We start from the raw sequence: 26,622 nt of genomic DNA, 5'->3' as shown, positions 1-26,622 counted from the left end.
ATGTAAGAAACTCCCTGTTAATATAAAGACTATTTGTAATTGTTGCTAACATAAATTGATAAAATTCTGTATTATTAATTATGCTAATATTTTCTTCCATCTTATTGCTTTCTATTAAAAAAAGGGAGATTCATAAAAGTTTAATGTTGACAGAGACCCAAAAGAAATCCCAGTATAAGCCCCTAAATTACAGATGAAATAATGAAGTTCAAAGAGAAGTTAGGTACGGTTCCTAAGTACATTCACCTTGAGAATGGCAAAGCAAGGACTAAAAATTCAATTTTTAGAATTTTTTGAATCTCTGTCCAGGGTTGTTTTCATACAATCGTGCTGATGAAACATTCACAGATCATAAATGATAATATAATCATTATTTCACTGATACTAAAACTCAAATGGAAGCACTGACTCACTCACAGTTACATAATCTATATCAGTAACATAATTTTACCTATTAGTGATGTCAATATAGCTCCAGTACAAGAGGCAATCATTTGTTGAAAAGGTGTCACTTTGATAATCTCTGGTCTCCTTGTTTCAGGATCCATATTTTTAACTAATTAACAAAAAACCTGTTAAAAAGAAAATATAAAGTTAGAACATGTCCTTTGATCTTTCAAAAATGGTAACATCCTTTAGCTAAGCTGGGTGAGCAGCAGCAAATTAGTAAAACAGCTAAGAGAGAATTAAGCAAACAGATACTGATCACATAACACAATGAATGCAGCTGACTAGTAAGTCTCAGAATCTGTGAACTCAGCCTCATAAACACTACTAAGAAATCTTTCCCAATAGAGTACAGAGGTATCAACAAATATAGCACTTTATTGTATACTAGTAGTTGTTGAACAGACACAAAATAAAAACACATAAGCTTAATAAGTATCTTACAAAAATCTGATGAGAAAAGCAATATAGAAACATAAAAAAGTTTTAAAAAGTCACATAATACAAAACAGTATAAAAATAACTTATGAATTTATTATTCAAAAATAATCACCAGCAGCCGAGAGTGGTGGTGGCTCACACCTGTTATACCAGCACTTTGGGAGGCTGAGGCAGGTGGATCACAAGGTCAGGAGTTTGAGACCAGCCTGACCAGTATGGTGAAACCCTGTCTCCACTAAATTTACAAAAATTAGCCAGGAGGGGTGGTGCGGGCCTATAATCCCAACTACTCAGGAGGCTGAAGCAGGCGAATTCCTTGAACCTGGGAAGAAGAGGATGCAGTGAGCAGAGACCTCACCACTGAACTCCAGCCTGGGCAACAGAGTGAGGCTCAGTCTCAAAAATAAAGTAAAATAAAATAAATCACCAGCAATATATGGGTGTCATCTTTCCAAGATGATACATATATATGTATATGTCTACACACACACATTACATCTAAGTAAATATTGTATATTCATCAAACATATGTACACTTACTTGTATGTGTATGTGCAACTTTTCTCAAAAACAAAACAGGTTAATACTATTCTGCTTGTTTCGTAGCCTGCTTTAACACTTAAAAATATATTATAGACATTGTGTCAATAAAAACAGATTTATATTTTTAGTGCTTGCACAGTATTTAACTGTATTTATTTAATCAGTTTCATATTGTTAGATACCAGGTTGTTGCCAATTTTTGAACTGTAAAATATTCTGCTATAATATTCTTATACATACATATATATCTTTTTGTCTTCCTACAGTGACTTTTGGAAAGAAATAAGACTGATGGAATAAACTATTTTAAAACTTTATACAGGGCTGGGCACGGTGGCTCACATCTGTAATCCCAGCACATTGGGAGGCCAAGGTGGGCGTATCACCTGAGGTCAGGAGTTTGAGACCAACCTGGCCAACATGGTGAAACCCCATCTCTACTAAAAATACAAAAAATTAGCCAGGCATGGTGGTGCACACCTGTTCTCCCACTTACTTGGGAGGCTAAAGGCACGAGAATCGCTTGAACCCAGGGGGCAGAGGTTGCAATGAGCCAAGATCCCATTACTATACTCCAGCCTAGGTGACAGAAAGAGACTCCATCTAAAACAAAAACAAAAACAAAAACAAAAAAACAACTTGATACAAATTGCCATGATGCTTTCCAGAAAGCTTGGATAAAATTATACTTCCACTGGCAATATAAGAATTCCTATTTATCCATGCCTTATCAAATTCTCTGTCAAATTATGTATCATTCATTTTTTTCTGAACCATTCTAAAGTAGGCTGCATACATCATGCCCCTTCACCATAAATATGGAAGAGTATTACCTTATGTAATCACAATATAATTAACAAATTCAGGAAAATTAATTTTCAACAGTACTCTACAGTTAATATTCCAATTTTCTTAATGATATCAATAATGTCCTTTATAAAAATAAATGGTAACTTTATTGTTTCTTTAGACTTTTATTATCTACCTACCTGGTTTGAGTCTTTTCTTCAACTCTATGCTCCAATATTTTATTATTTGTAACATCAGTAGCCAAAAACCTATAATTAAAAAGAAAGTAACTGTCTTATTTTTTCACACAGGAAAAGAATAATAAATCTAAAAGGAGTAAATAAAAACTTTAATACAAAAATCAATACTTATTAAATGCTTTCTACTAATTGCTTTGAGGAATATAAAGAGCACTCCATAAATGCAAGCATTAGTTATAGAAGCATTTTCACAAAAACATGTCATTCTAGTTTATCTACTCTGCTTTAAAAACAAATAAGCAAATCACTTTAGAGCCCAAACACAGTGATCAATCTTAGCATCATTTACAATAGAACCACCAGATTTTTTAACACAAAATTAAAGGTCCAGCATCATCTATGAAGGTTTTGTTTGTTTGTTTGTTTGTTTGTTTCTGGGGAGCAGGAGAGTGTACGAGGAGGAATCTTTAATTTGAACTGAAACAAGCAACAAGTTTTAGATCCAACTTCCAAATCACAGGAAATTCAGCAACTAGAGTAACAGGATGCCACAAAACAGTAGAAGTTGTACTATGTTAGCCTACAGGACTATTGTCTAGATTTCTTCAAGTCAAAGGTAAGACTTTTCATATATGTAGAGAGACTGGAGTGTAGTTTCGTTCCTCTGCTGCTAAGACATACCTGAGACTTGGAAACTTACAGAAGAGGTTTAATGAATTCATAGTTTCACGTGGCTGGGGAGGCCTCACAATCACAGCAGAAGGTAAAAGTCATGTCTCACATGGCGGCAGACAAGAGAAGAGAACTTGTGCAGGGAAATTCCCCTTATAAAACCATCAGATTGTGTGAGAGGGTATTCACTATCATGAGAATAGGATGGGAAATACCCCCACGATTCAATTACCTCTCACCAGGTCTCTCCCACAATATGTGGGAACTGTGGAAGCTACAATTCAAGATGAGATCTGGGTGAGAACACCATCAAACTGTATCATCCTCCCCTGGCCAAAAAAGATGCTAAACATCTCTTAACATTTTTAACAGTAGTATATACTGCCTCTTCTGTAGTATGTCCATTTACATCTTTTATCTTCTTTGATGTTAAGGCATGTATAGTTTCCTTAATAGTTTAAGGAATCCTTTATTTAAAAAAATACTTAGGAGTGCATGATATGGTTTGGTTGTGTCCCCACTCAAATTTCATCTTAAATTTAGTTACCATAATCCCCACACATCATGGGAGGGACCCAGTGAGAGGTAATTTAATCATGGGGCAGTTACTCTCATGATGTTCTCATAATAGTGAGTTCTCACAAGATCTGATGGTTTTATGAGGGGCTCTTGCCCTTTTGCTTGGCACTTCTCCTTGCTGCCACCATGTAAAGAAGGACGTGTCTGCTTCCTCTTCCACCATCATTATAAGTGTACTGAGGCCTCCCCAGCCACACTGAACTGTGAGTCAATTAAATCACTTTCCTTTACAAATGACCCAGTCTCAGGTATTTCTTTATTAGCAGCGTGGAAATGAACTAATTCATTTATTTATTTTTATTGGTACATGTGATAATCCGATGCATTCATATAATGTATCAAGATAAAATCAGAGTAATTGGGATATCCATTAAACATTTATCTTTTATTTATATTAGGAACATTCAAATTATTATCTTCTAGTTACTTTGACATGTACAACAGATTATTAACTATGCTTACTCTACCAACTAATCAAACACTAGACCTTATTTCTTCGATCTAACTGAAGTTTGTACTCATTCATCTACCCCTCTTCCCAGTTTCTCTGGTACTTACCAATCTACTCTTTAACTTCATGAGATCCACTTTTTTAGCTCTCCATATGAGTGAGAACATGTGATTATTTGTCTTTCTGTGTCTGGCTTATCTCAATTAATATAATGACTTCTAGGTTCATCCATGCTGTCACAAGTGACAGAATTTCATTCTCTTTATACATATGAATAGTATCGAGGGAATGTGTTATCTTTCAGGGTCCACAAGGGGGCATAGTTTTAAGGGCAAGAACTTCCCAGTGCCATGCCTCGCTCCCATCTCACTCCATAGGCCGGGAAGAAACTAAGAGTCAATTACCCCAATTACTAGCCTGGCCAACAAAGCAAAACCCCAACTCCACTTAAAAATAAATAAAAATAAAAATTAGTCAGGTGTGGTGGCACATGCCTGCAGTTCCAGCTACGTGGGAGGCTGAGGGAGGAGAATTGCTTGAACCTGGGAGGCAGAGGCTGCAGTAATCCGAGATCATGCCACTGCTCTTCAGTCTGAGCAACACAGCGAGATTCCATCTTGGAAAAAAAAAAAAGAAAAAATAATATTCTGGGGAGCTGTGCATAGTGGTTCATTTCCCCCTACCTATATGCCTGTAATCCCAGCAGTTTGGAAGGCTAAGGCAGGTGGATCTCTTGAGCCCAGGAGTTCGAGACTAGCATGGGCAACATGGTGAAACCCCATCTCTACAAAAAATATAGAAATTAGCCAGGTGTGCTGGCACACACTTGTAGTTCCATCTACTTGGGAGGCAGAGGTGGGATGATCACTGGAGCCCACAAAGCAGAGGCTTCAGTGAGCTGAGATCATGCCACTGCACTCCAGCCTGGTCAACAGAACAAAACCCTCTCCGGGAAAAAAAAAAAAAAGAATATTAACGGTCTGTGTACTTACTTTAACTGGCCAGTTTTACACCTTCAAATGTTTTCTTTTTGAACATGTTTTTGTCTTCCAGAATTCCCTTTAGAATTTCTTGTAAAATTCGTTGGTAGCGGTGAAGTCTCCTAGCTTTTGTCTGGGAAAACTTTATCTGGTCTTGCTATTTCAAGGATATACTTGCTAGATACAGTATTCTTGGATGACAGATTTTTTATTTTCATTCAGCCCTTTAAAAATGTCATCTAACTCCTTCCTGGCCTATATGGCTTCCGTTGAGATGTTTGTTGCCAGATGAATTGGAGTATGTTTACATGTTATTTGATTCTTTTCTCTTGCTGCTTTTAGAATCCTTTCTTTATCCTTGCCCTTTAAGAGTTTGATTATATGCCTTAGGGTAATCTTATTTGGATCAAATCTATTTGTTGTTCTCAGACCTTCCTATACCTGGATATTTATATCTTTCTCAAGTTTGGGAATGTTTTCTGTTATTATTTCTCTGAATAAGTTTTCTACCTTAACTCCCTCTTGAACACTAATTATTTTTAGATTTGGTCTATTTAACTAATTTTCTGTATCTTGCAGGTAATCATCTTTCTAATTTTTTCTCCTCTGAATGTATGTTTTCAAATAGCCTGTCGCTCACTGATTCTTTTCTCTGCTTGGTCCATTCTGCTGTTCAGTCTCTAATAAAATTTTTAGTTGCCCAATATATTTCTGAGATCCAAATTTCATTTTTAAAAATAATTTCAATCTGTTTAATTTCTTTAATAAATTTCTGAATTTTTTTATCTTGGAGATCACTGAGTTTACTTAAAACTGCTATTTTAAATCCTTGATCAGAGAGCTCATATACTCTTTGTCTCACTAGGATCAGTCATTGGAGTTTTTGTCTTTTTGGGGACGTCACTGTTCCTATTTGTTATGTCCTGTAGATTTATGTCCACATTTTCGCAATGAATAATTCATTTATTCCAGTCTTCTTGGTTTGGCTTGATTTGGTGTTTACTGAGCATGTTTGCTTAGCCACTCTTTGTAATTTACCTGTTGAATATTGTTTCCCACTAGGTCACCACCACCTTTTTAGTACTAGATGGCACCTTAAACACAGGTTTGCCTCAGCTTTTGTAAACAATCTAAGTGTTGCCTGTACTGAATGGGGGAAATCACAAAGAATGTATCACAGCAGTGTGAGAAGGATCATTAGGAGTTCCTGCCTAGGGGACCTGTAGAACATACCTCTTACAGTGTGGTGCTGCTGAACAGCCACTATGATTTGGCATCTCCTTTGGTTGAGTTGCAGAGCAGAGTTTGCAAGGTCAGGGATAGTGTTACTACCTCCCCGCCTTTTACTCTGCCTGTCCTTAGCAATATTTCTACCTTCAGGCACTGCCAATGCTACCAGTGAGTTGAGGGGGGAAAAATTCTCCTGAGAGGGAACCTGAGATGATAGGGAAGCTACTTATCCACCTCGATCTCACAACTTCCAGCAGAGAAACCATGAATTGAAGGGAACTATTCTGTGCATTTGGTGCCACAAAGACTCAAGGGAAGACTATCACAGATAAGAAGTCCAATTATCATCTGTTTAGGAAAAACTCCAAAACAATGTTTTTTCTCTGCTCTCACACAAGAACAATCCAAAAATTATTTGACCAAATGTTTGCAGGTGGGGATTTCCCCCTATCCATATGCAGAATTTAATTCTGACACTACCTACCTGGAAATAGAGTCTGATCCTTCAGGTTGAGGGCTCAGTCTCCAAGATTGCCTCCCCACCTTCAGTCACAAGTCCATGCCTCCAGAACTTCTGACCAATCAGATTCAAGTTGGGGTTCCCACAACTTCCTCCTTGGGTTTGAACAATTTGCTAGAGTGGCTCACAGAACTCAGCAAAACAGGCTTAAATGATATTGCAAAGGATACGGATGAAGAAATGTATAGGGCAAGGCACAGGTGAAGGTGTGTGGCATTTCCATTCAATCCCTGGGCATGCCACCCTGCAGGAACCTCCAGATATACAGCTATCCAGAAGCTCTCTGAACCCTGTCCTCTAAAGTTTTTATGAAGGCTTCATGATGTAGGCCTAGTTAATTAAACCACTGGTCATTGGTGATCAACTTGACCTTCAACGCCTCTCCTCTCCAAGAGGGTTTCAGGGAAGGGCTGAAAGTCCCAAACTTCTAATCATGGCTTCATCTTTATGGTAACCAGCCCCACCCTAAAGCTATCAGTCAGTACTAGCATACAAAAATACAGGACTTTGGAGATTCTAAGGATTTAAGAGTTGTACATCAGGAAATGGGACATGAAGGCCAAATATTTATTTCCCAGTATCAGACTATCTGCTTAAGAGTTTTTTCATTTCTCTGTGGCCCTGAAAGCTGCCTCATCCTATTTGAGTTCTGGGATATTGGTGGTGGTAACCTTGGCACTGTATATTTGCTTTCAGTTTTCTGTTAAAGACACTGAAGTCAACTTGCTCCTACACCACCATTTTGGAACTGAAAAATTCTCCTTTGGCTGCGTGTGGTGGCTCATGCCTATATTTGTAGCACTTCGGGAGGCCAAGGGAGGCAAACTACTTGAGCTCAGGAGTTTCATACAAACCTGGGCAATGTGGTAAAAACCTCACCTTTAAAAAAATATATAAAGAATTAGCTAGGTGTGGTGGTGTGCACCTTTAGTCCCAGCTACAAGGGGGGCTGAAGTGGGAAGATCACTTGAGCCTAGGAGGTCAAGGCTGCAGAAAACCAAGATCATGCCACTGCAATACAGCCTGGGTGTCAAAGTGACAAAGTGAGAACCTGTCTCAAAAAATAAAAAACCTCTCCCCTTTATTCTATTATAGTTGTACCCCTTTTTTTCTGGTTTCCTTCATTCACTATAATTATTTTGAAACACATTTTATTACATACATTGATACTTGGTTCCTTTCCACTGTTGAATACTATTCCATTTTACACACACACACACACACACACACACACACACACACACACACACAATAATTTATCCATTTACCTGTTGATGAAAATCTGGGTTGTTTCAAGTTGGGGACTATTACAAATAAAGCAGCTATGAATATCTGTTTAAATCTTGAGTAAATACATAAATAGAATAGCTGGATCAAATGGTAAATCTATGTTTAATTTTTAAAGAAATTCCAAAAATGTTTTCCAAAGCAGTTGAACCATTTTACATACCCACCAGCACTATATGCAAGTTCCAGTTGCTTTACATCCTTAACAACATTTGGTACAGTCAGGTTTAACACTTTATTCCTGTGAATAGCTGAATTGTGAAATCTCATTGTGGTATTACTTTGCATTTTTCTAAGGAATTATTATGTTACGCATCTTTCCATGTCTTTATTTCCTATCTAATGTATCTTCTTTGGAGAAACAGCTATTTAAATCCTTTGTTCATTTTTAAATTGGGTAATCTTCTTATCATTGAGTTATAATAATTCTTTATATATTTTGGATACTAGACCCTTACCAGATATATAACATGCAAAATAGCTTATTTTGTGGGCTGTCTTTTCACTTTCTTCATAGTGTTCTTCAACATACAAAAGTTTTAAGTTTAGACAAAGTCCAATTTGCCTTTTTTTTTTTCTGTTGTTGCCCTTCTGAAGCAAAGGACAAAAGTGATAACATGTCACTTTCAAGATTAATTTATAAAAGACTGTGATGTCCACTAAAGCAGACTGTGCTTTCTTCACTAGCTTTATCTGATGATAGGAACAGGAGGGAATGAAATTCTGGGCAGAAGAGGGCAGATCCCCAGGGAATGTCCCACTCTCAAGCCTGGAACTGCAGCCCAAAGTGGTAATTTACATCCCTGTTTTTCCACTTGAATGTTGTCTTTTCCAAAGCCATCCAGGGCCTGCCCTACCCCCATCCTGTACCCATAAAAATCCCAGGCTCGGCTGGCAGAGGGAAGAGGAGAAGCAGCTGGATGTCTGAGAGAAGCAGCTTGACTTCAGAGTGATGGCTTGACAGCATAGCTTTGGAGATGAGTCTGGCTGGGGATGGCCATACTTCAGGGGAAGACTACCTTCCTGCTCCAACCCCTTTTCAGCTCTCCTTTCGGCACAGCTTTGGAGATGTGTCTAGCTGGGGATGGCCAGACTTCAGGGGAAGACTACCTTCCTGCTCCAACCCCCTTTCAGCTCTCCTTCCGGCATAGCTTTGGAGATGAGCCTGGCTGGGGATGGCCGGACTTCAGGGGAAGACTACCTTCTTGCTCCAACCCCTTTTCAGCTCTCCTTCCCACTGACAGCCACTTTCAACAGCAATAAAATCCCCTGCATCTACCATCTTCAAATCATTCATGTGACCTCATTCCTCCTGGATGCCAGACAAGAATTCATGCGCCACACGTGCGTGCAAAAAGCTGTCACACTAATCCTCCTAAGCTGTTAACACTTGAGCCATCCACGGATGGCAAAGCTAAAAGGGCACTGTATCATTTCCTCTGGGGCTTCAGAGGACACAGGCACCCTCTCCTAGATGCCACGATGGGGCTAGTACAGAGTTTGCTCTTGCTGGCACCCAAAAGCACTCGCTCCAGCTCCTGCACCTGCTTACCTGTACTCCCCATATCATGCGAGAGGTAGAACAGCGAGTGAGTGGAGCTTGCACCTGCTAGCATTCATGCACTCTAGTTCCCAAGCATGAAGGGGTCAGGGAAATACCCTGATTCAATGATACAAGGTGCCATGCTATGAACTGCTCTAAGTAGAGGCCCACTTGGGCAACAAAAACAGCCTCCAGATAATAGCACTGAACCGAGGCCCTTCAGATCAACAAGACAAAGGCAAGTGAATCTTGCTACCAACTACTAGTGAGCTTGAAATTAGATCCCTCCCTGGTTGGGCCTTGAGATCAATGCAACCTCAGCCAAAACCTTCATTGCACTGTACTGAGAAATCCTGAGCTTACTTAACTAAGCTGGATTCAGATTCCTGACCCACAAAAACTGTGAGATAATACAGATTAACTATTTTAAGATACTACGTTTGGAATAATTTATTGCACAATAGACAGTATCTACTGAGATGATCATATGGTTTTTCCTTTTTAGTCTGGTTACTGCTTGATTCCAGGGATAAACCTCCATTTACCCATGATGTTTTATCCTTTGTATACACATTGGTTTTCATTTGTTAAAATTTTGCTAAGATTTTAACCATCTATGTTTATTAGGGATGCTGGTTCATAATTTTTTGTGTCATCTTTGCCTTTTTTAAGATTCACATTTAAAAGAATTTGCCAGTGAAGCCATCCAAGCCTTAAGTTTTCTTTAGTAGATATAAGAATATTCAAGTTATTTCTTCTCATGTAAGCTCTGATAGTTGGTATATTTCAAGTAATTTGTCCATTTCATTTAAGTTGTTGCATCTATGAGCATAAGACTGTTTATAAATATTGCTTTGTTGTCATTTTAACAGTCACTGGTTCTGTATTTGTGTTTTCACTAATTTATTAAAAATCTTAATAAACGAAGAAATATACCATTTCATAGACTGGAAGAATACATGCTATAAAGATACAAATTCTCCCAAATTTATCTACAGATTCAAAGGAATCATAACCAAAATTACAATTCTTTTTACTTTTGTGGGTTTGACAAACTATTTTCCAAAACTTACATGGAAGTAGAAAATGGCAAGAATTATCTAAAGTTTTGAGATACAGCTAAAGCAGCATTTACAATGAAATTTACAGCTTTACATGCTTATATTAGAGAAGTCCTAAAATTAATGATTTAAACATTTTCCCAAATATTTGTATTAGAGAAGGCCTAAAATTAATGACCTAAGCATCTTCTCAAAGAAACTTAAAAAAAGAGCAAATAAAAACCAAAAGAAGAAGAAAGAAATAAAACAGAAACTAATACAATTGAAAGCTGGAAAAAAAATACGAAAAAAAAATAAAAGCTGGTCCCTTGAGGCAAAAAACAAACAAACAAAAAAGATAAAATGTCCACTTAGATGAGAGATGCAGAAGAAAACCTTTGACAACATCCTATACCCACCACGACTGAAAGGCTTCAGCAAGTCTTTCAATTCCTTTTAATGAAAGGGAAATTTCTTGGTTTGATAAGAACCATTTACCACTCTAATCATTTCTATCCAACAAAGTGCTGAAGAATTTAGCCAGTACAGTAAATCAAGAAAATTAAGTGCACACAAAATTAAATTAAATGCATACAAATTGTAAAGAATGCAGTGTCTAGTCACAGATAAAATGTAGACAAACCTTAAGAACCCACAAACTTTCAAAAGCCACTTAGAAGTAGCAACTTCGTTTAGAAGGGTCACAAGATTAGTTAATATATAAAACTGTATTCCTATATATTAGCAACAAAGTTATTTGAAACAAAGTGTCAGACAGTTCCAAAAATGTAAAATATTTAGATGTAAAGCTATACAACATGTACAAGCTTTGTATGCTGAGAACTAAAAGACACTAATAAAGCCAAGAAGCCCTAAGTAAATGAGAAATATTCCATAGTCATAGATTGCAAGACTCAAAATTATGAGGTCATCTGTTCTCTCCCAACTGATATACAGGTTCATAGCAATTCTGAATAAAACCCTAGCACATTTCTTAGAAACAGACAAATTGATTCTAAAATTTATACAGAAAGACAAAGAAACCAGAATAGCCAATACGATTTTGAAAAGGAAGAACAAAGTTGGAAGCCTCACACTACCTGATTTTCTGACTTAATGTAAAGCTACATTAGTTAAGATACGGTGGTAATGAAGAAAGAACAGGCATATTGAGCAATGGAATGAAACAGAGAGTAAAAAAAAAAAAAATACATCCACATATATATGATCAAATTATTTGTGACCATGGCAAAAAGACATTAAATGAAGAAGGAACACTCTTTTTCGATAAATTGTGCTGGAATAATTAGATGTAAAAGGAATCTCCATCTATAACATAATACTTGATAAAAAAAATCTAACTCAAAATGGATGTCGACTTAACTGTAAAACCTCTAAGTATAAACTTTAAGAAGTAAACACAGGTATGTTTATGACCTTGGATTAAACATATATTTCTTAGACATGACACCAAAGGCATAATCCATAAAAGAAAAACAGTATAAATTATGTATCAAATTTAAGAACTCTTCATCTTTGAAAGATGCTGATAAAAAAATTAAAAAAAAAAAAAAAGCCACAGACTGAAAAAAGTTTTTCACACATCACATATCTGATAAAGGACTTATATCCAGAATACAAAAATAACTCCCAAAACTCAGTAAGAAAATGAATAACCCATTTTTTTTCTATGTGTATGAGACAGAGTCTTGCTCTGTCACCCATGTTTGAATGCAGTGCGACAATCTTAGCTCACTGCAACCTCCGCCTCCTGGGTTCAAGTGATTCTCCTGCGTTAGCCTCCCAAGTAGCTAGGGTTACAGACACCTGCCATCACACCTGGCTAGTATTTGTATCTGTAGCAGAGATGAAGTTTTACCATGCTGGCCAGGCTGTTCTTCAACTCCTGACCTCAGGTGATCCACCTGCCTTGACCTCCCAAAATGTTGGGATTACAAGTGTTGAGCCACCACACCTGGCCAAATAACTCACTTTTTTTTTAATAGGCAAAAGATATACCCAACAAGAAAACGAAATGATGCTCCACATCATGAAAATCAAACTAAACCATAATAAGATACCTTACATAGTTATTAGAATGGCTTTAAAAAACGCTGATGATACCAAGTGCCAGTAAAGATACAAAGCACCTAGACAACTCTCATAAATTGTTAGTAGAAATGTAAAATGTCATAACTACTTTAGAAAACATTTTGCCAGTTTCTTATATGTGTAAAAGGTTGAACAAATAAGTAAATGTATAGTAAACAATAACAGCCAGGTTTCTCACTGTCACAGAATGAAGATACAAATAAAGAAAACAGGAAAGCTAGAAGAAACCCTGTCCTATGGTGTTGGATTTGAATCAAAGCTATTATAACAAACTTATAACATTAAAATGCATATACACAAATAGACAAAAACAGAATTATAAATATATATAAATGCATGAATTAGTATACATATAAATATTTATAAGCTGTGTCTGCTGAGTAAAGAACCAATGATACCCCAGTAGCAATAATTCAGTAGTAATAAATACACCTATTATCCAGATCATAATCTTTAATTCTCCAATAAAAAGAAACAGGAGTGCCTGGAGAAGTGGTAGTTTCCAGGCCTAGGGCAGGCAAAATACAAAATGGAACTGCCACAATGCTAAAAAAAATAAGGAAATGATTTAAAAGGATGAGAGTGCAGTGGTAAGAAGACACATAGAAGGGCAAAGCCAAACTGAAAGAGTTCTCAAAGGCCAAGGTTAGAACAATTTGAGCAATGAAACCAAAATAATTCTTCTGGATTATAACTAATGGCATAAAATAAATATCCATCAGCAGATATTGATATAAACAGACAACTGAATAAAGAGTTGGGGACAAGTGATGTTCTTCCTTACAAAAGCATTCCTATTAATGAATTCTACATTAATGAGGAATAAGGAAAGTACAAAAAAAAATCATCATCAGAACATCAGGGTAATAAGTGCTGTAATAACAAAGTAATAAGAATCCACCAATAGATGCTAAAATTAGTGAGGAGAAAGAGGATATTTCCACAGTGTTAAAGTATCTTCCCTAAGATACTTATTAATTACAAACATAAAGATAGTACTTTAACAGTAGAAAAACTCTCCAGACACCAGACATCGCCTTACCAAGGGGTTAAGGTTAACATCATGATTAATATCACCAATAATAAGAAATGTAAATACTACGTACCCCCATCACAATGTACTGAGAAGAAGATTTTCTGTGGTATCCTTGCCAAAAATGCATACTCTCTAATCATGAAGATCTATCTGACAAAACCAAATTAAATGACATATTACAAAACAACTGACTAGTAGTCTTCAAAGTCATGACAAAGACTGAGGAACCATCACAAATTAAAGGCAGAAGAGACATGACAATTAAGTATAATGTGGGATCCTGGAGTAGATCCTAGAACAGTAAAAGGCCATCAGTGGGAAAAACTCACAACATATAAATAATTAAGTGTAGCTTAGGAAAAAGTCTTGTACCAATGTTAATTTCTTATTTTGATGTACTTATAGTATGGAAAATGTTAACATTAAGAGAATAAAAAAAGTTTAAACAATCCTAACACGTAACACCTTCAATTCAATGTATTTACACAAGTAAAATGAGAAACTTACATTTATATAAAAACTTGTATACAGATAGTTGTATCATCTTTCTATATGAATTTTTCCAAACTAGAATCTACTCAAACATCTCTCAACTGGGAAATGCATAAACAAATTTTTATATGCATTAAATGGAACACTACTCAGCAATAAAACGGAAGAAAATATTGATACATCCAACAACAGGGATGAATCTCAAATAAATTATCCTATGTAAAAGAAACCTGACTGAAAAGGCTACATACCATTGTTTCATTTAGTTGGCATTATTCAAAGGCAAGATGATAATAAAACAGATTGGATTGGTAAAGGATTGAAGTGGACAAGAGGAAAAGACTAATGGCCACAGAGAAGTGACAGAACTGTTCTGAATCTTGCTTCTGATGATTACACTGTGTTCGTCAAAACTCAAAGATATATGTACTAATAAGTGCAAGGCTGATAATATGTACATCACCTTTAAAAAGACAGCATTACAGCCTGGGCAACATAGGTAGACCCTGTCTCTGCAAAAATTTTAGAAATGAGCCAGGCCTGCTGATGCCTGCTTGCAGTGCCATTACTCAGGAGGCTGAGGTGGGAGGATCATCTGAGCCCAGGAGTTCAAGGATGATAATGCCACTGCACTCCAGCCTGAGCAATAGAACGAGACTCTGTCAAGAAAAGAAAGAAAGAAAGAAAGAAAGAAGAAAGAAAGAAAGAAAGAAAGAAAGAAAGAAAGAAAGAAAGAAAGAAAGAAAGAAAGAAAGAAAGAAAGGAAGGAAGGAAGGAAGGAAAGGAAAGGAAGGAAAGGAAGGAAAGAAAGGAAAGAAAGGAAAGAAAGGAAAGAAAGAAAGAGAAGGATAGACAAAAAGTAGCATTAAAAGAAGACAACCTAAGAATGAAAAAGGTAGCTACAGACCCAGAGAAAATATTCTCAATGTATATATTAAGTTGGTACAAAACTAATTGCAGTTTTTGCCATTACTTTTAATGAGCAGCTTGAATTCCCAGGGTGATTACTGGTGCCAGAGGAGCAGACTGAACATTGTTCTCAAAGAATTACTATTATCTATTTTTACTTGTCTGGTGGTTGCCTAAAGACCGGTCCAAGGAACTTGCCTTTATTTCACTTAACTCAAAGCTCCACAAGGCTATAGAAACAACTACCCAGGGATGTTCGTCAAAAACATTTTAAGGGAAATTTATCAGTTGTGGCTACCTGGGACAAGGGATAAAAGTTGGTGAAAACAAACAAGCCCATTCAAAAGTGGGCAAAGGATATGAACAGACACTTTACAAAAGAAGACATACATAAGGCCAACAAACATATGAAAAAATGCTCATCATCACTGGTCATTACAGAAATGCAAATCAAAACTACATTGAGATACCATCTCACACCAGTTGGAATGGCGATCATTAAAAAATCTGGAGACAACAGATGCTGGAGAGGATGTGGAGAAATAGGAACACTTTTACACTGTTGATGGGAGTGTAAATTAGTTCAACCACTGTGGAAGACAGTGTGGCAATTCTTCAAGGACCTAGAAATAGAAATTCCATTTGACCCAGCAATCCCATTACTGGGTATATATCCAAAGGATTATAAATTGTTCTACTATAAGGACACATGCACACGAATGTTCACTGCAGCACTGTTTACAATAGCAAAGACCTGGAACCAACCCAAATGCCCATCGATGATAGACTTGACAGTGAAAATGTGGCACATATACACCATGGAATATTATGCAGCCATCAAAAACGATGAGTTCGTGTCCTTTGCAGGGACATGGATGAACCTGGAAACCATCATTCTCAGCAAACTGACACAAAAACAGAAAATCAAACACTGCATGTTCTCACTCATACATGGATGTTGAAGAACGAGAACACATGGACACAGGGAGGGGAGCATCACACACTGGGGTCTCTCGGGGGGAAATAGGTGGGGAGTTGGGGAGAGATAGCATGGGGAGAAATGCCAGAAATAGGTGATGGGGAGGAAAGCAGCAAATCACACTGCCATGTGTGTACCTATGCAACAATCTTGCATGTTCTTCACATGTACCCAAAAACCTAAAATGCCACTAAAAAAAAAAAGTTGGCAAAAACAAAAGACACATAGAAAAGCTTGGGAGAAAAGGCTGGGTAATGAAAATGTTTTGTGAAATAAGCTCCCAAATATCTCTGGGTCTCTAGAAAGCCACATCCATGCTCAGAAAGGAGCACATGTACCTGGAAGACCCAAGAAGGCATTAAGCTCTCACCTCTGGTTGACCTATAGGCTCTGCACAAACAAAGTAAAGGTTAAGGCAGGTTAAACATTCAGATGTATATAGCCCATGTGAATGTTGAAAACCTTCCCACCCCCAACACATATACACACAAACACACACAACCCTCACCAGTTAAGACTGGTAGAGGTTTTTGTTTGTTTTAGCAGGGATTCTAGACATTTAAGCAATTTTTTATCAAATCACTAGCTGACCAGTAAGCTAATGAAATAGAAACTTCACTAGCCACAAATGACACTGTATATAACTTTACAAAATTAGTTAAGAAAACTCACTTAACAAACAATGGCAACCACAGCAAGCAACAACAAATCCTGGAGAGGCAAAGAATCTGGTTTCCAGGGTTGCTATATTATATTTAAAACGTCCAGTCTTCAGTAAAAAATTACAAGGCATGCAAAGAAATGTGGCTCATATGTATGAAAAAGATATCTTAATAGAATTTTTCTCTGAGGAACCCCAGAACTGGATTTATAAGGCAGAGACTTTAAAATAATGATTTTAAATATACTCAGAAGAAAGGAAATCATGTAGAAGAACTAAAGGAAATCATGAGAACAATGTCTAATAAAGGAGAGACTATTAACAAGGAAACAGAAATTTAAAAAAAAATGACCAAAGAGAAATTCCTAAATTGAAAATTACAATAACTGAAATGAAAAATTCATTAGAGGATCCAACAGCAGACTTGAACAGGCAGAAGAATCAGCAGACTCGAAGATAGGTCTATTGAGATTATCCAATTTGAGGAACAGGAAAAAAAAAAAAAAAAAAAAAAAAAAAAAAAAAAGTCTTTTGAAATTATTTAATTTTAGAAAAAGAAAAAAAAAAAAAAAAAAAAGAACAGAAACTAAGAGACTTGTGGGACTTTATCAAGAAAACCAATATACACCTAATGAAAGTCCCAGAAAGAAAAAAGAGAAAGGGATAAAAAGAATAATGGCCAAAAATTTCCCAAATTTGATGGAAGAAATGAATCTAGACATCCAAGAAGCTCAGCAAATCCATAGCAGGAGAAACTCAAGAGTTACAGTTTCCACGGAGACACACTTAAATCAAATTGCCAAAAGCCAAACACAGAGAAATCTGAGAGCAGCAAAAAAGATGCAATTCATCATATTAAAGGGATACTTAATAAGTTCAACAACTGATTTAACACATAAAATCATGGAGGCCACAAGGCAGTGGATAACATGCAAAGTAATAAAAGAAAAAGACTGCTCAAACAAGAATTCTATATTGAGCAAAATTATCTTTCAGAAATAAAAAAAAAAAAACAAAACCTAACTAAGACATTTCTAGATAAAGAAAATCAGAGAATTTGTCACTGGCAGACTTGCGCTACAACAAACACTAGGAGAAATCCTTTAAGCTAAAATGAAAGGCACTAGACAGTAACTGGGATTCATAAGAAGAAACAGAGTACTGGCAAAAGTAACAAGTTAGGTAATGATAAAAGACATTTTTTTTTTGTTTGTTTGTAACTCCTTTTTGCTCTTATCTGATGTAAAAGAAAACTGCATAAAACAACAAATCTTTGTTATGCGCATACAACATATAAAGATACAACCTATGACAACAATAACACAAAGGTGGGGAAAGGGAATGGAGCTATAAAAAAGCAGATTTTTATAAGCTATTGAAATTATGTTGAGATTAATCTGAACTAGATTTTATAAATTAAGTTGTTAATTGAAACTCCACAGACAACCACTAAGAAAATTTAGATATATTTGAAGAAACAATGAAATTAAAATAATATACAATAATATATATTTAAAATAAAAGGAGGCAGTAAAGAGTGAAACAAGCACAATATACACAATACCCAACTTATAGTAGTGCCACTTAATATTTTTCAACTTTACGATGGTGCAAAAGCAATATGTATTCAGTAGAAACTGTACTTTGAGCATCCATGCAACCATTCCATTTCTATTTTTCACTTTCAGTACAGTATTCAATAAATTACATGAGATATGCAACAGTTTATTATAAAGTAGGCTTTATGTTAGATAATTTTGCCTAACTGTAGATTAATATAAGTGTCCTGAACATGTTTAAGGTAGACTAGGATAAGCTACAATGCTCGGTAGATTAGGTTATTAAGTGCCTTTCTGACTTATGATATTTTCAATTTATAATGGGTTTGTTGGGACGTAACCCCATAAGTTGAGGAGCACCTGTGTATAAATGAAATACAGAAAACAAGTAACAAAATGGCAAATACCACCTCGTTAAATGTAAATATACAGCTAAAAGCCAGAGAAGGGCAAAAGCAATTAAAAATTAAGAATCAAACTATAACTAAGCTACCAGAGATTTTTTAAAAAATATATGAGACAGAGCCTCACTCTGTCACCCAAGCAGGAATGCAATGGCATGATTACGCATGGCCCATTGCAGCCGCAAACTCCTGAGCTCAAGTGATCCTCCTGCCTCAGTCTCCCAAGTAACTGGGATTATAGACACAGAACACCATGCTCAACTAACTTTATTTAAAATTTTTCAGAGACAGGGTCTCACTCTGTTGCCTAGGCTGTCTCAAACTCCTGGCCTCAAGAGATTCTCCTGTCTCAACTTCCTGAGAAGCTGAGATTACAGGTACAAGCCAACACATCCAGCTTGACACTTTAAAGATACAAATAGGCTGAACATAAAAGAATGAAACAATAATAAAGAGAGCAATGCAGGTAAATGTAAAAATGTATTTTTAATTAGTAACTGAATGTTTACTGTATTTTTGGTTAGTAACACCACTTTTTTCCCATATGGCTTAAAGTATAATTACATAAAATAGTAATTTTAAAACTAAATTGATTTATATCATTTACATGTGATTTATAATAACAATATGTAATTTATTACAACAACATAAAGTGGATGGGGAGATGGAGCTATACAGGAGCAAAAGTTCAGTATACTATTGAAAGCAGGTTGGTATTATTCTGAACTAAGTTGTTATATATTTGATGTGAAATGCAATTCCCAAGATAGCTATTAAGAAAACATCTAAAATATATATTGTAAAAGAAATTCAAAACGGTACACTAGAACACATCTATCACAAAAGAAGGTGATAATGAAGGAATGGAGGAATAAAATGATATGACATAAAAAAGAGCAAAATGGAAAAATATGTTCTCTCATGAATAATTTCATTAAATAAACTCTCCAATCAAGAGGTAGAGACTAGAAGAAGGAATTTTAAAAGTACCCAACTATATGCTATCTAAAAGAGACTTACTTTAGACCCAAAAACACACACAGGCTGAATGTGAAAGTGAAAAAAGACATTCTACGAAAACGGTAATTATAAGAGAACTGGAGTGGTAATACTAATATTAGACAAAATATGCTTTAAGACAAAAATGGTGATAATAGCAAAGAAAGATATTGTCTAATGATACAGATGTCAATCAATTCATCAAGAAAATATAAAAACTATAACATATATACACGTAAAAATAGAGCATCAAATATACAAAGCAAAAGTGACAGAACTAGAGACAGATATTCCAACAATAATTGGAAACTTCATCATCTCACTTTAAATAATGAATAGAACTAGACAAAACATAAACAAGGAATAAGACTTGAACATATAAACCAGTTAAACCTAACAGACTTATGTTGAACACGCCACCAAATAACAGCAAAATACATACTCTTCTGAAGTGAACGTGGAACATTCTTCAAGACAAATCATATGTTAGGCCACAAAACAATTCTCATTTTATAAAATTAAAATAATATAAAGTATCATTTTTTGAGCAAAGTAAGAGAAAATGCAAAATCAATGAGAAATTTTGGAAAATTCTCAAATATGTGAAATTAAATAATATACTCAAACAACCAATGAGTCAAAGAAGAAATTACAATGCAAACTGTGGAAAATGTCTTCAGATGAAAGAAAATGAAAACACAACATTCCAAAACTTAAGGGATGCAGCAAAGCAGGGCTCATAGGGAAATTTATAGTTATAAAAATTTACATTAAAAAATAAGAAAGATCTCTCAAATCAATAACCTAAACTTCTCCCTATAAAACTATCAAAAGAACAAACTAAATCCAAAGCATGGAAGAGGAAAAAATAATACTATATATCAAAATGAAGATGAAAAAGGAAAAAACTGTAAATCAAAATGAGGATGAAAAAGGAATAAATACTATAAATCAAAATGAGGATAAAAATAGAATATAAAAACTACAGAATTAATAAAATCAAAAGTTGTTTAAAGAATCAACAAAATTGACAATCTTTTAGGTATAATGGCCAAGAAAAGAAAAAAAGATGACTCAAATTACTAAAATCAGGAATGAAAGTGGAGACAATACTACCAGTATAAATAGTCTATTTGTTCTTTAGTCAATAGTCTCTTTACTTCTAAATATACTTATTAGAAAAATATTCTAGCAAAAATCAAAAACTCCCCAAGAGAGAAAGGTCCAGGACCAAAGGTGTCAACAGGTAAATTCTATCAACATTTAAGAAGGAATTAACACCAATCCTTCCCAAACTCTTCCAATAAATAAAGGGGGGAACACTTTCTAATTGATTTTATGAAGCCAGTACAGCATTACTCTGACGTCAAAGCCACACAAAGACCTTACAAGAAAACTAGAGACCAATATCCCCTTTGTATGAGAGATGCAAAAATTCTCAAGAAACCAAACACAAGAAAAATTCTCAAAAAACCACACTAGTAACCAAACACAACTGCATATTAAAACAATTACATATCAAGACTAAGTCAGATTTACCCCAGGAACACAAGGGTGGCTCAACATATTAAAATCAATCAACAAAATACACCACGCTGATTAAATCAAGGGGAAAAAGCACATCATCAACTCAACTGATGCAGAAAAAAAAAACTGACAAAATCCAACACCCTTTCAGGATACAAACACATGGCAAAGTAGGAAAAGAAGGAAACTTCATCAACCTGATAAAGGACATCTATGAAAAAACCCACAAATAATATCATATTTAACAGAGAAAGACTGAAAGCTTTCCCCCAAAGATCAGAAAAATAAAAAGTATGTCCATTCTCTCATCACTTTGATGATACATTATACCAGCAGTTCTAGCTGAGGCAATCAGGCAATAAAAAGAAACAAGGGGCATCTAGATTTGAAAGAAAGACGTAAAAGTATCTCTACTAATAGCTGATATAATTTTATATCTATAATATCCTAAAGAATCCACCAAAAACCTATTAAAGCTAACAAATTCAGCAAACACATTAATCAATTGTATTTCTATATAATAGCAATGAACAATTTGAAAATAAAATTAACAAAACAGTTTCCTTTACAATAACATCAAAAAGAACACTTAGGAATAAATGTAACCAAGGGGGTATAAGTCCTGTACAATGAAAATCACAAAATGCTATTCAAACTAAAGAAGACCTAAATAAATGGAAAGACATCCTGTGTTGATGAATTGGAAAACATATTGTATAGATGATAATACTCTACAAATTCAATGCAACTGTGATCAAATCTACTTTTTTTGCGTGGAAATGGATAAACTGATCCTAGAATTCATATGGAATATTAAGAGACCCTGAATAGCTCATCTTGAAAAAGAACAAATCTGCAGTACTAAAACTTCCCAATTTCAAAATTTACTAAAAAGCTACAGTAATTAAAATTGTGTAGTACTGACATGAGACATAGAGATCAACGGAATAGAACTGAGAGTCAAAAAAAAACCCATACATCTACTGTCAATTGATTTTTAACAAGGTTTTGAAAACCATTCAATGGTTAAAAAAAAAAAAAAAAAGTCTTTTCCACAAATAGGAAAAACTGGATATCTACATGCAGAAAAATGAAGGTGGACCCTCAACTCGCACCATACACAAAAAAATCAAAGTAGGTCAAGGACAAAAATGCAAGCATTTTTATAAGTCTTACAAGAATAAATCTGTATGATCTTGAATCTGGCAATAGTGCACCCTAGACATAATACCAAAAGAACAAGTAACAAAAGAAAAAATAAAATTAGATTCTATCAAAAAGTTTGTGTATCAAAGGACACTATCAAAAAATTGAAAAGACCAGGTATAGAACAGAATAAAATTTTTGCAAATCATATATCTGATAAGGGTCTAGTACCCAAAATATAAAAAGAACTAGCAACTAAACAACAACAAAAATAAACTCAAGAAAAGGGGCAAGAGACCTAATATTTAAAGAAGATATACTAATGGCCAATAACCACATAAAAAAGTATTCAACATCATAACTCATTGGGGAAATGAAAATCAAAACCAGAAAAAGATGCCACTGTACATCCACTAGGAAGGCTATAATTAAAAATACAGAATATAACACGTGTTGACAAGGATGTAGAGAAATGGGAACTCTTTTATACTGCCAGTGAGAATGTAAAATGCTGCAGCCATGTGGAAAATAGTTTGGCAGTTCTCAAAACGTTAAACACAGAATTATCATATGACCCAGAAATTCTCAGCAATAATCCTAGGTATACATCCCAGAGAACTGAAAACATAATAGTCTAACAAACACTTGTACACAAATGTTCAGAGCATTTTTATTAATAGCTAAAAAATAAAAAGAAACCAACTGTTTCTCAACTGATGAAAGGATAAACAAAATGTGGTATATCCCTACAAGAGAATTTTATTCATCTGTAAAAAATCAATGAAGACCTGACACATGCTACACAATGGATGAGCCTTGAAAACATTATGCTCAATAAAAGCCATACACAAAAAACTCACATATTCTATTTCTATTAAATGTTCAGAATAGGCAAATGCATAGGGACAAAGCAGAACAGTGGTTACCAGGGGCTGAGGAGAGAGGAGAAATGAGAATGAGTAATTGATGGGTAAGAGGTTTCTTTTTCTTGTATTGAAGATGTTCTGGAATTAAACAGTGGTGATGGTTGCACAACTTTGTTAGTATACTGGAAGCCACTGAATACTACACTTCAAAATGGTTACAATGGCAAATTTTATATGAATTTTACCTGGATTTTAAAAACTGAGTCTATATGAGATCCCAGTTCACACCCAGCAAATAACACTGTGCTTCATACATTACTGAAAAGAGAATCAAGAACTTCAATAATTTCTCATACTGTTAAATATTATGTTACCATATGTACAGCAATTCTGGAAGAAGTAAAAATATATGTCCAAAAAAGCCCTGTGTATGAATGTTCACAGCAGCACTACCCATAACAGCCAGAAAAATAGAAATAACCCAAATATCCATTAACAGGTGAATGGATAAACTGTGGTATAGTCACACAATGAAACACTACTCAGCAATAAAAAAGAAGGAACTACTGATACATGTAACAACATAAAACATAAAAAGATATGAAAAGTAATTATAACCCCAAATGTACAGATTATATGACTCCATTTATATTATGCTGAAATACAGGGAAAACCATTAACCATTCTATGATAATAAAAGTCGGAAGACTGATTACTTCTGGTGGAAGGAAGACTAAAGAATTAAGCATTCTTCTGAGATGACAAAATGTTTTGTAATTTCATTTTAGTGTTTATTACATGGATATACATATTTGTTAGAATTCATCAATTGATATTAAGATATATAACGTTTAAAATGGCTGTACTTTATTGCATGTGGATTATAAATGTTTGAAAATTTTTAAATTTCATACAATAAGCCTTCTATGGGTATAAAAGTAAACAAGCTTCACTGGGCATAGCACATTGTTAGTGCTCAATCAATACAGAAGGAAAGCAGGAAATGGGGCAGGCAGGTAGATTATTTTATAGCCTGGCCAAATATGTATGTCATACCCCCCTAAAGGAATCTACAATTTAATTCAGTATGTAAGATATAACCTCTAAACTAGTTCATGATCTATTGTCGCCTCTGAATTACATTGTTTCAGGGCATCCACTCCCAATACTCCCAAATTTTGAACCCTCCTGTCTTGTCTCTTGTTCCCCCCCTCCACCCCCGCAACAAGGTCTCACTCTGAACTACAGTGGCCAATAATAGCTCACTGCTAGACTCCTAGGCTCAAGTGATCTTCCCACCTTGGCCTTCCAAGTAGCTGGGACCACTGGTGTGCACCACCCTTACTGGCTAATTTTTTTCACTTTCTGTAGAGACAGGGTATCCCTATGTTGCCCAGGTTGGTCTCAAACTCCTGGGATCAAGTGATCCTCCCACCACAGCCTCCAAAAGTGCTGGTATTACAGGTGTGAGTCACCTTGCCCGGAATCTCCAATTTTGATCCTTCACTTAGGAAGTGTTGGAAGGGCTTGATAATACTGAATTTACCCTCGTTTCCCAGCACACATTCACCTGAGACACTAACTTCAGCACCACAGCAACTAACCAATCCTATCCTTTCATATATTTAGCCTCTAAAACAAAGAATTTAACCACATATACAACCTTAGGCCCTTCAATTCACCAGCATAGTGAGACAATGAAATGTGAAAAATAAATAATAAAAACAGAAACAGAACACATTTCAGAAGACAACATATATAGCTGGCAAATGAATCAAACAGGAATGATTATTATTCAAGACCCAAATGAGCAGAAGATAAAGGCTGCATCTAAGCTAGGTTTGCTATAGACAGGAAAAAATAATTGCCTAGCCAGGTGAAGAGGCTTAGGCAAAATAAAGAGAAAAAAAATGTTAAGTATTACAAATTTGTCTACATTCTAGAATAAAAAATTTTTATTTGGCTATGTGTGAGGTAATCTGAAAGATCAGATAAGGTCTAGTCTGATAATCACAAAAAGTTGTGGAGTAGACTGATCAGTATTATCTTCATTTACATATAAGGAAATTCTAGCATAGAAAGGTTAACTTTTTTTTTTTTTTTTTGGGCGGAGTCTCGCTTTTGTTGCCCAGGCTGGAGTGCAATGGCACGATCTCAGCTCACTGCAACCTCTGCCTCCCGGGTTCAGGCCATTCTCCTGCCTCAGCCTCCTGAGTTGCTGGCACGCCACCATGCCTGGCTAATTTTTTTATTTTTAGTACAGCTGGGGTTTCACCATGTTGGCCAGGCTGCTCCTTGAACTCCTGACCTCGTGATCCACCCACCTCGGCCTCCCAAAGTGCTGGGATTACAGGTGTGAGCCACCACACCAGGCCAGAAAGGTTAACATTTGCCCGAGGTCATAAAACCGGTTAAGGTTAGGGCAAGTAATAAATACAATTAATTTCTCTTGATTCACAGCCACATATTCATTTAATTAGACCACGATTCTGCTCAGTGTTCTCCAGTTTTACCTAATATAACTCTTAAAGTTTCTCACCATAAATAACCCTACCACCATTCACTTCTTGAATGTCTACCCTTCATCTGAAGGACTATTTTCAAGCACATTTTCAAGATCTTAAAGACAAATCCCATTCTCTTACCAACAAACCTGATTATTGGACAATATAAAAAAGGTTCAATAGAATGATAGTAATTACAGAACTCTCCTCTGTGCCACGCACTGTATTCAGCATTCAAAAATGTCCGTTTAATCCTCACAACATCCCTGAAAAGTATCACCCCTTTTTAACAAATTAAAATTGAGGGTCAAAATTATCCAGAGGCCAAGTAGTTAGTGAAGCCCATATGATTCCAATGTTTGCAGTCTCTTTCCAATTCTGTGGCATTTTCTCCATCTCTTAAACTATTTTATCAACCACTGCTTATAATCTTATTTCACATGCTCTCCTTGGCAAATTCATTTCCTCCCAAAGCTTTAACTACATTCTATATTAGTGCTTCCCAACTTTTTAAATTTTTCTGTAAACACTTTGTGCTCTCTCCGTAGCTTTTATTTTGAAAATAAGTTCTTTTTCCCAAAGAAATTACAATATTGAGTATGTTTATTCAAACTATACTTCCTTCCACCACTCAAGATCTGTTAACCTCTTATGAACTGCCCCATGATTGACATCAACAGACCTTGAGAAGTAGAAATATTTTATT

The 26,622-nt window shown here is 35.5% G+C and overlaps 1 protein-coding gene across 5 annotated transcripts in view; it reads right to left on the bottom strand.

The window, feature by feature from the left end:
- The window catches only part of SLC25A40 (solute carrier family 25 member 40), a 51,465-nt gene that overhangs the window by 23,684 nt on the left and 1,159 nt on the right, over positions 1 to 26,622 (bottom strand). For 3 of the 5 annotated variants that reach the window (XM_032253028.1, XM_032253024.1, XM_032253025.1), the window contains exons 2-3: positions 2,421 to 2,489; positions 452 to 572 (exon numbers count right to left, since the gene is read on the bottom strand). In XM_032253028.1, the coding sequence (XP_032108919.1) occupies positions 452 to 548 (97 nt within the window). In that variant the 5' untranslated portion in view covers positions 549 to 572; positions 2,421 to 2,489. Of the gene's footprint in view, positions 1 to 451; positions 573 to 1,911; positions 1,936 to 2,420; positions 2,490 to 26,622 lie in introns of those variants that run through there. The other 2 variants (XM_032253026.1, XM_032253027.1) reach the window with 2 other exon arrangements.

The sequence above is a fragment of the Sapajus apella genome, unplaced genomic scaffold, assembly GCF_009761245.1.
Source record: "Sapajus apella isolate SASKATOON/1434 unplaced genomic scaffold, GSC_monkey_1.0 scaffold81, whole genome shotgun sequence".
NCBI lineage: Eukaryota > Metazoa > Chordata > Mammalia > Primates > Cebidae > Sapajus > Sapajus apella.
The sequence above is the reverse complement of the archived record's forward strand: the minus strand, read 5'-3'. Positions and strand labels throughout refer to the sequence as shown.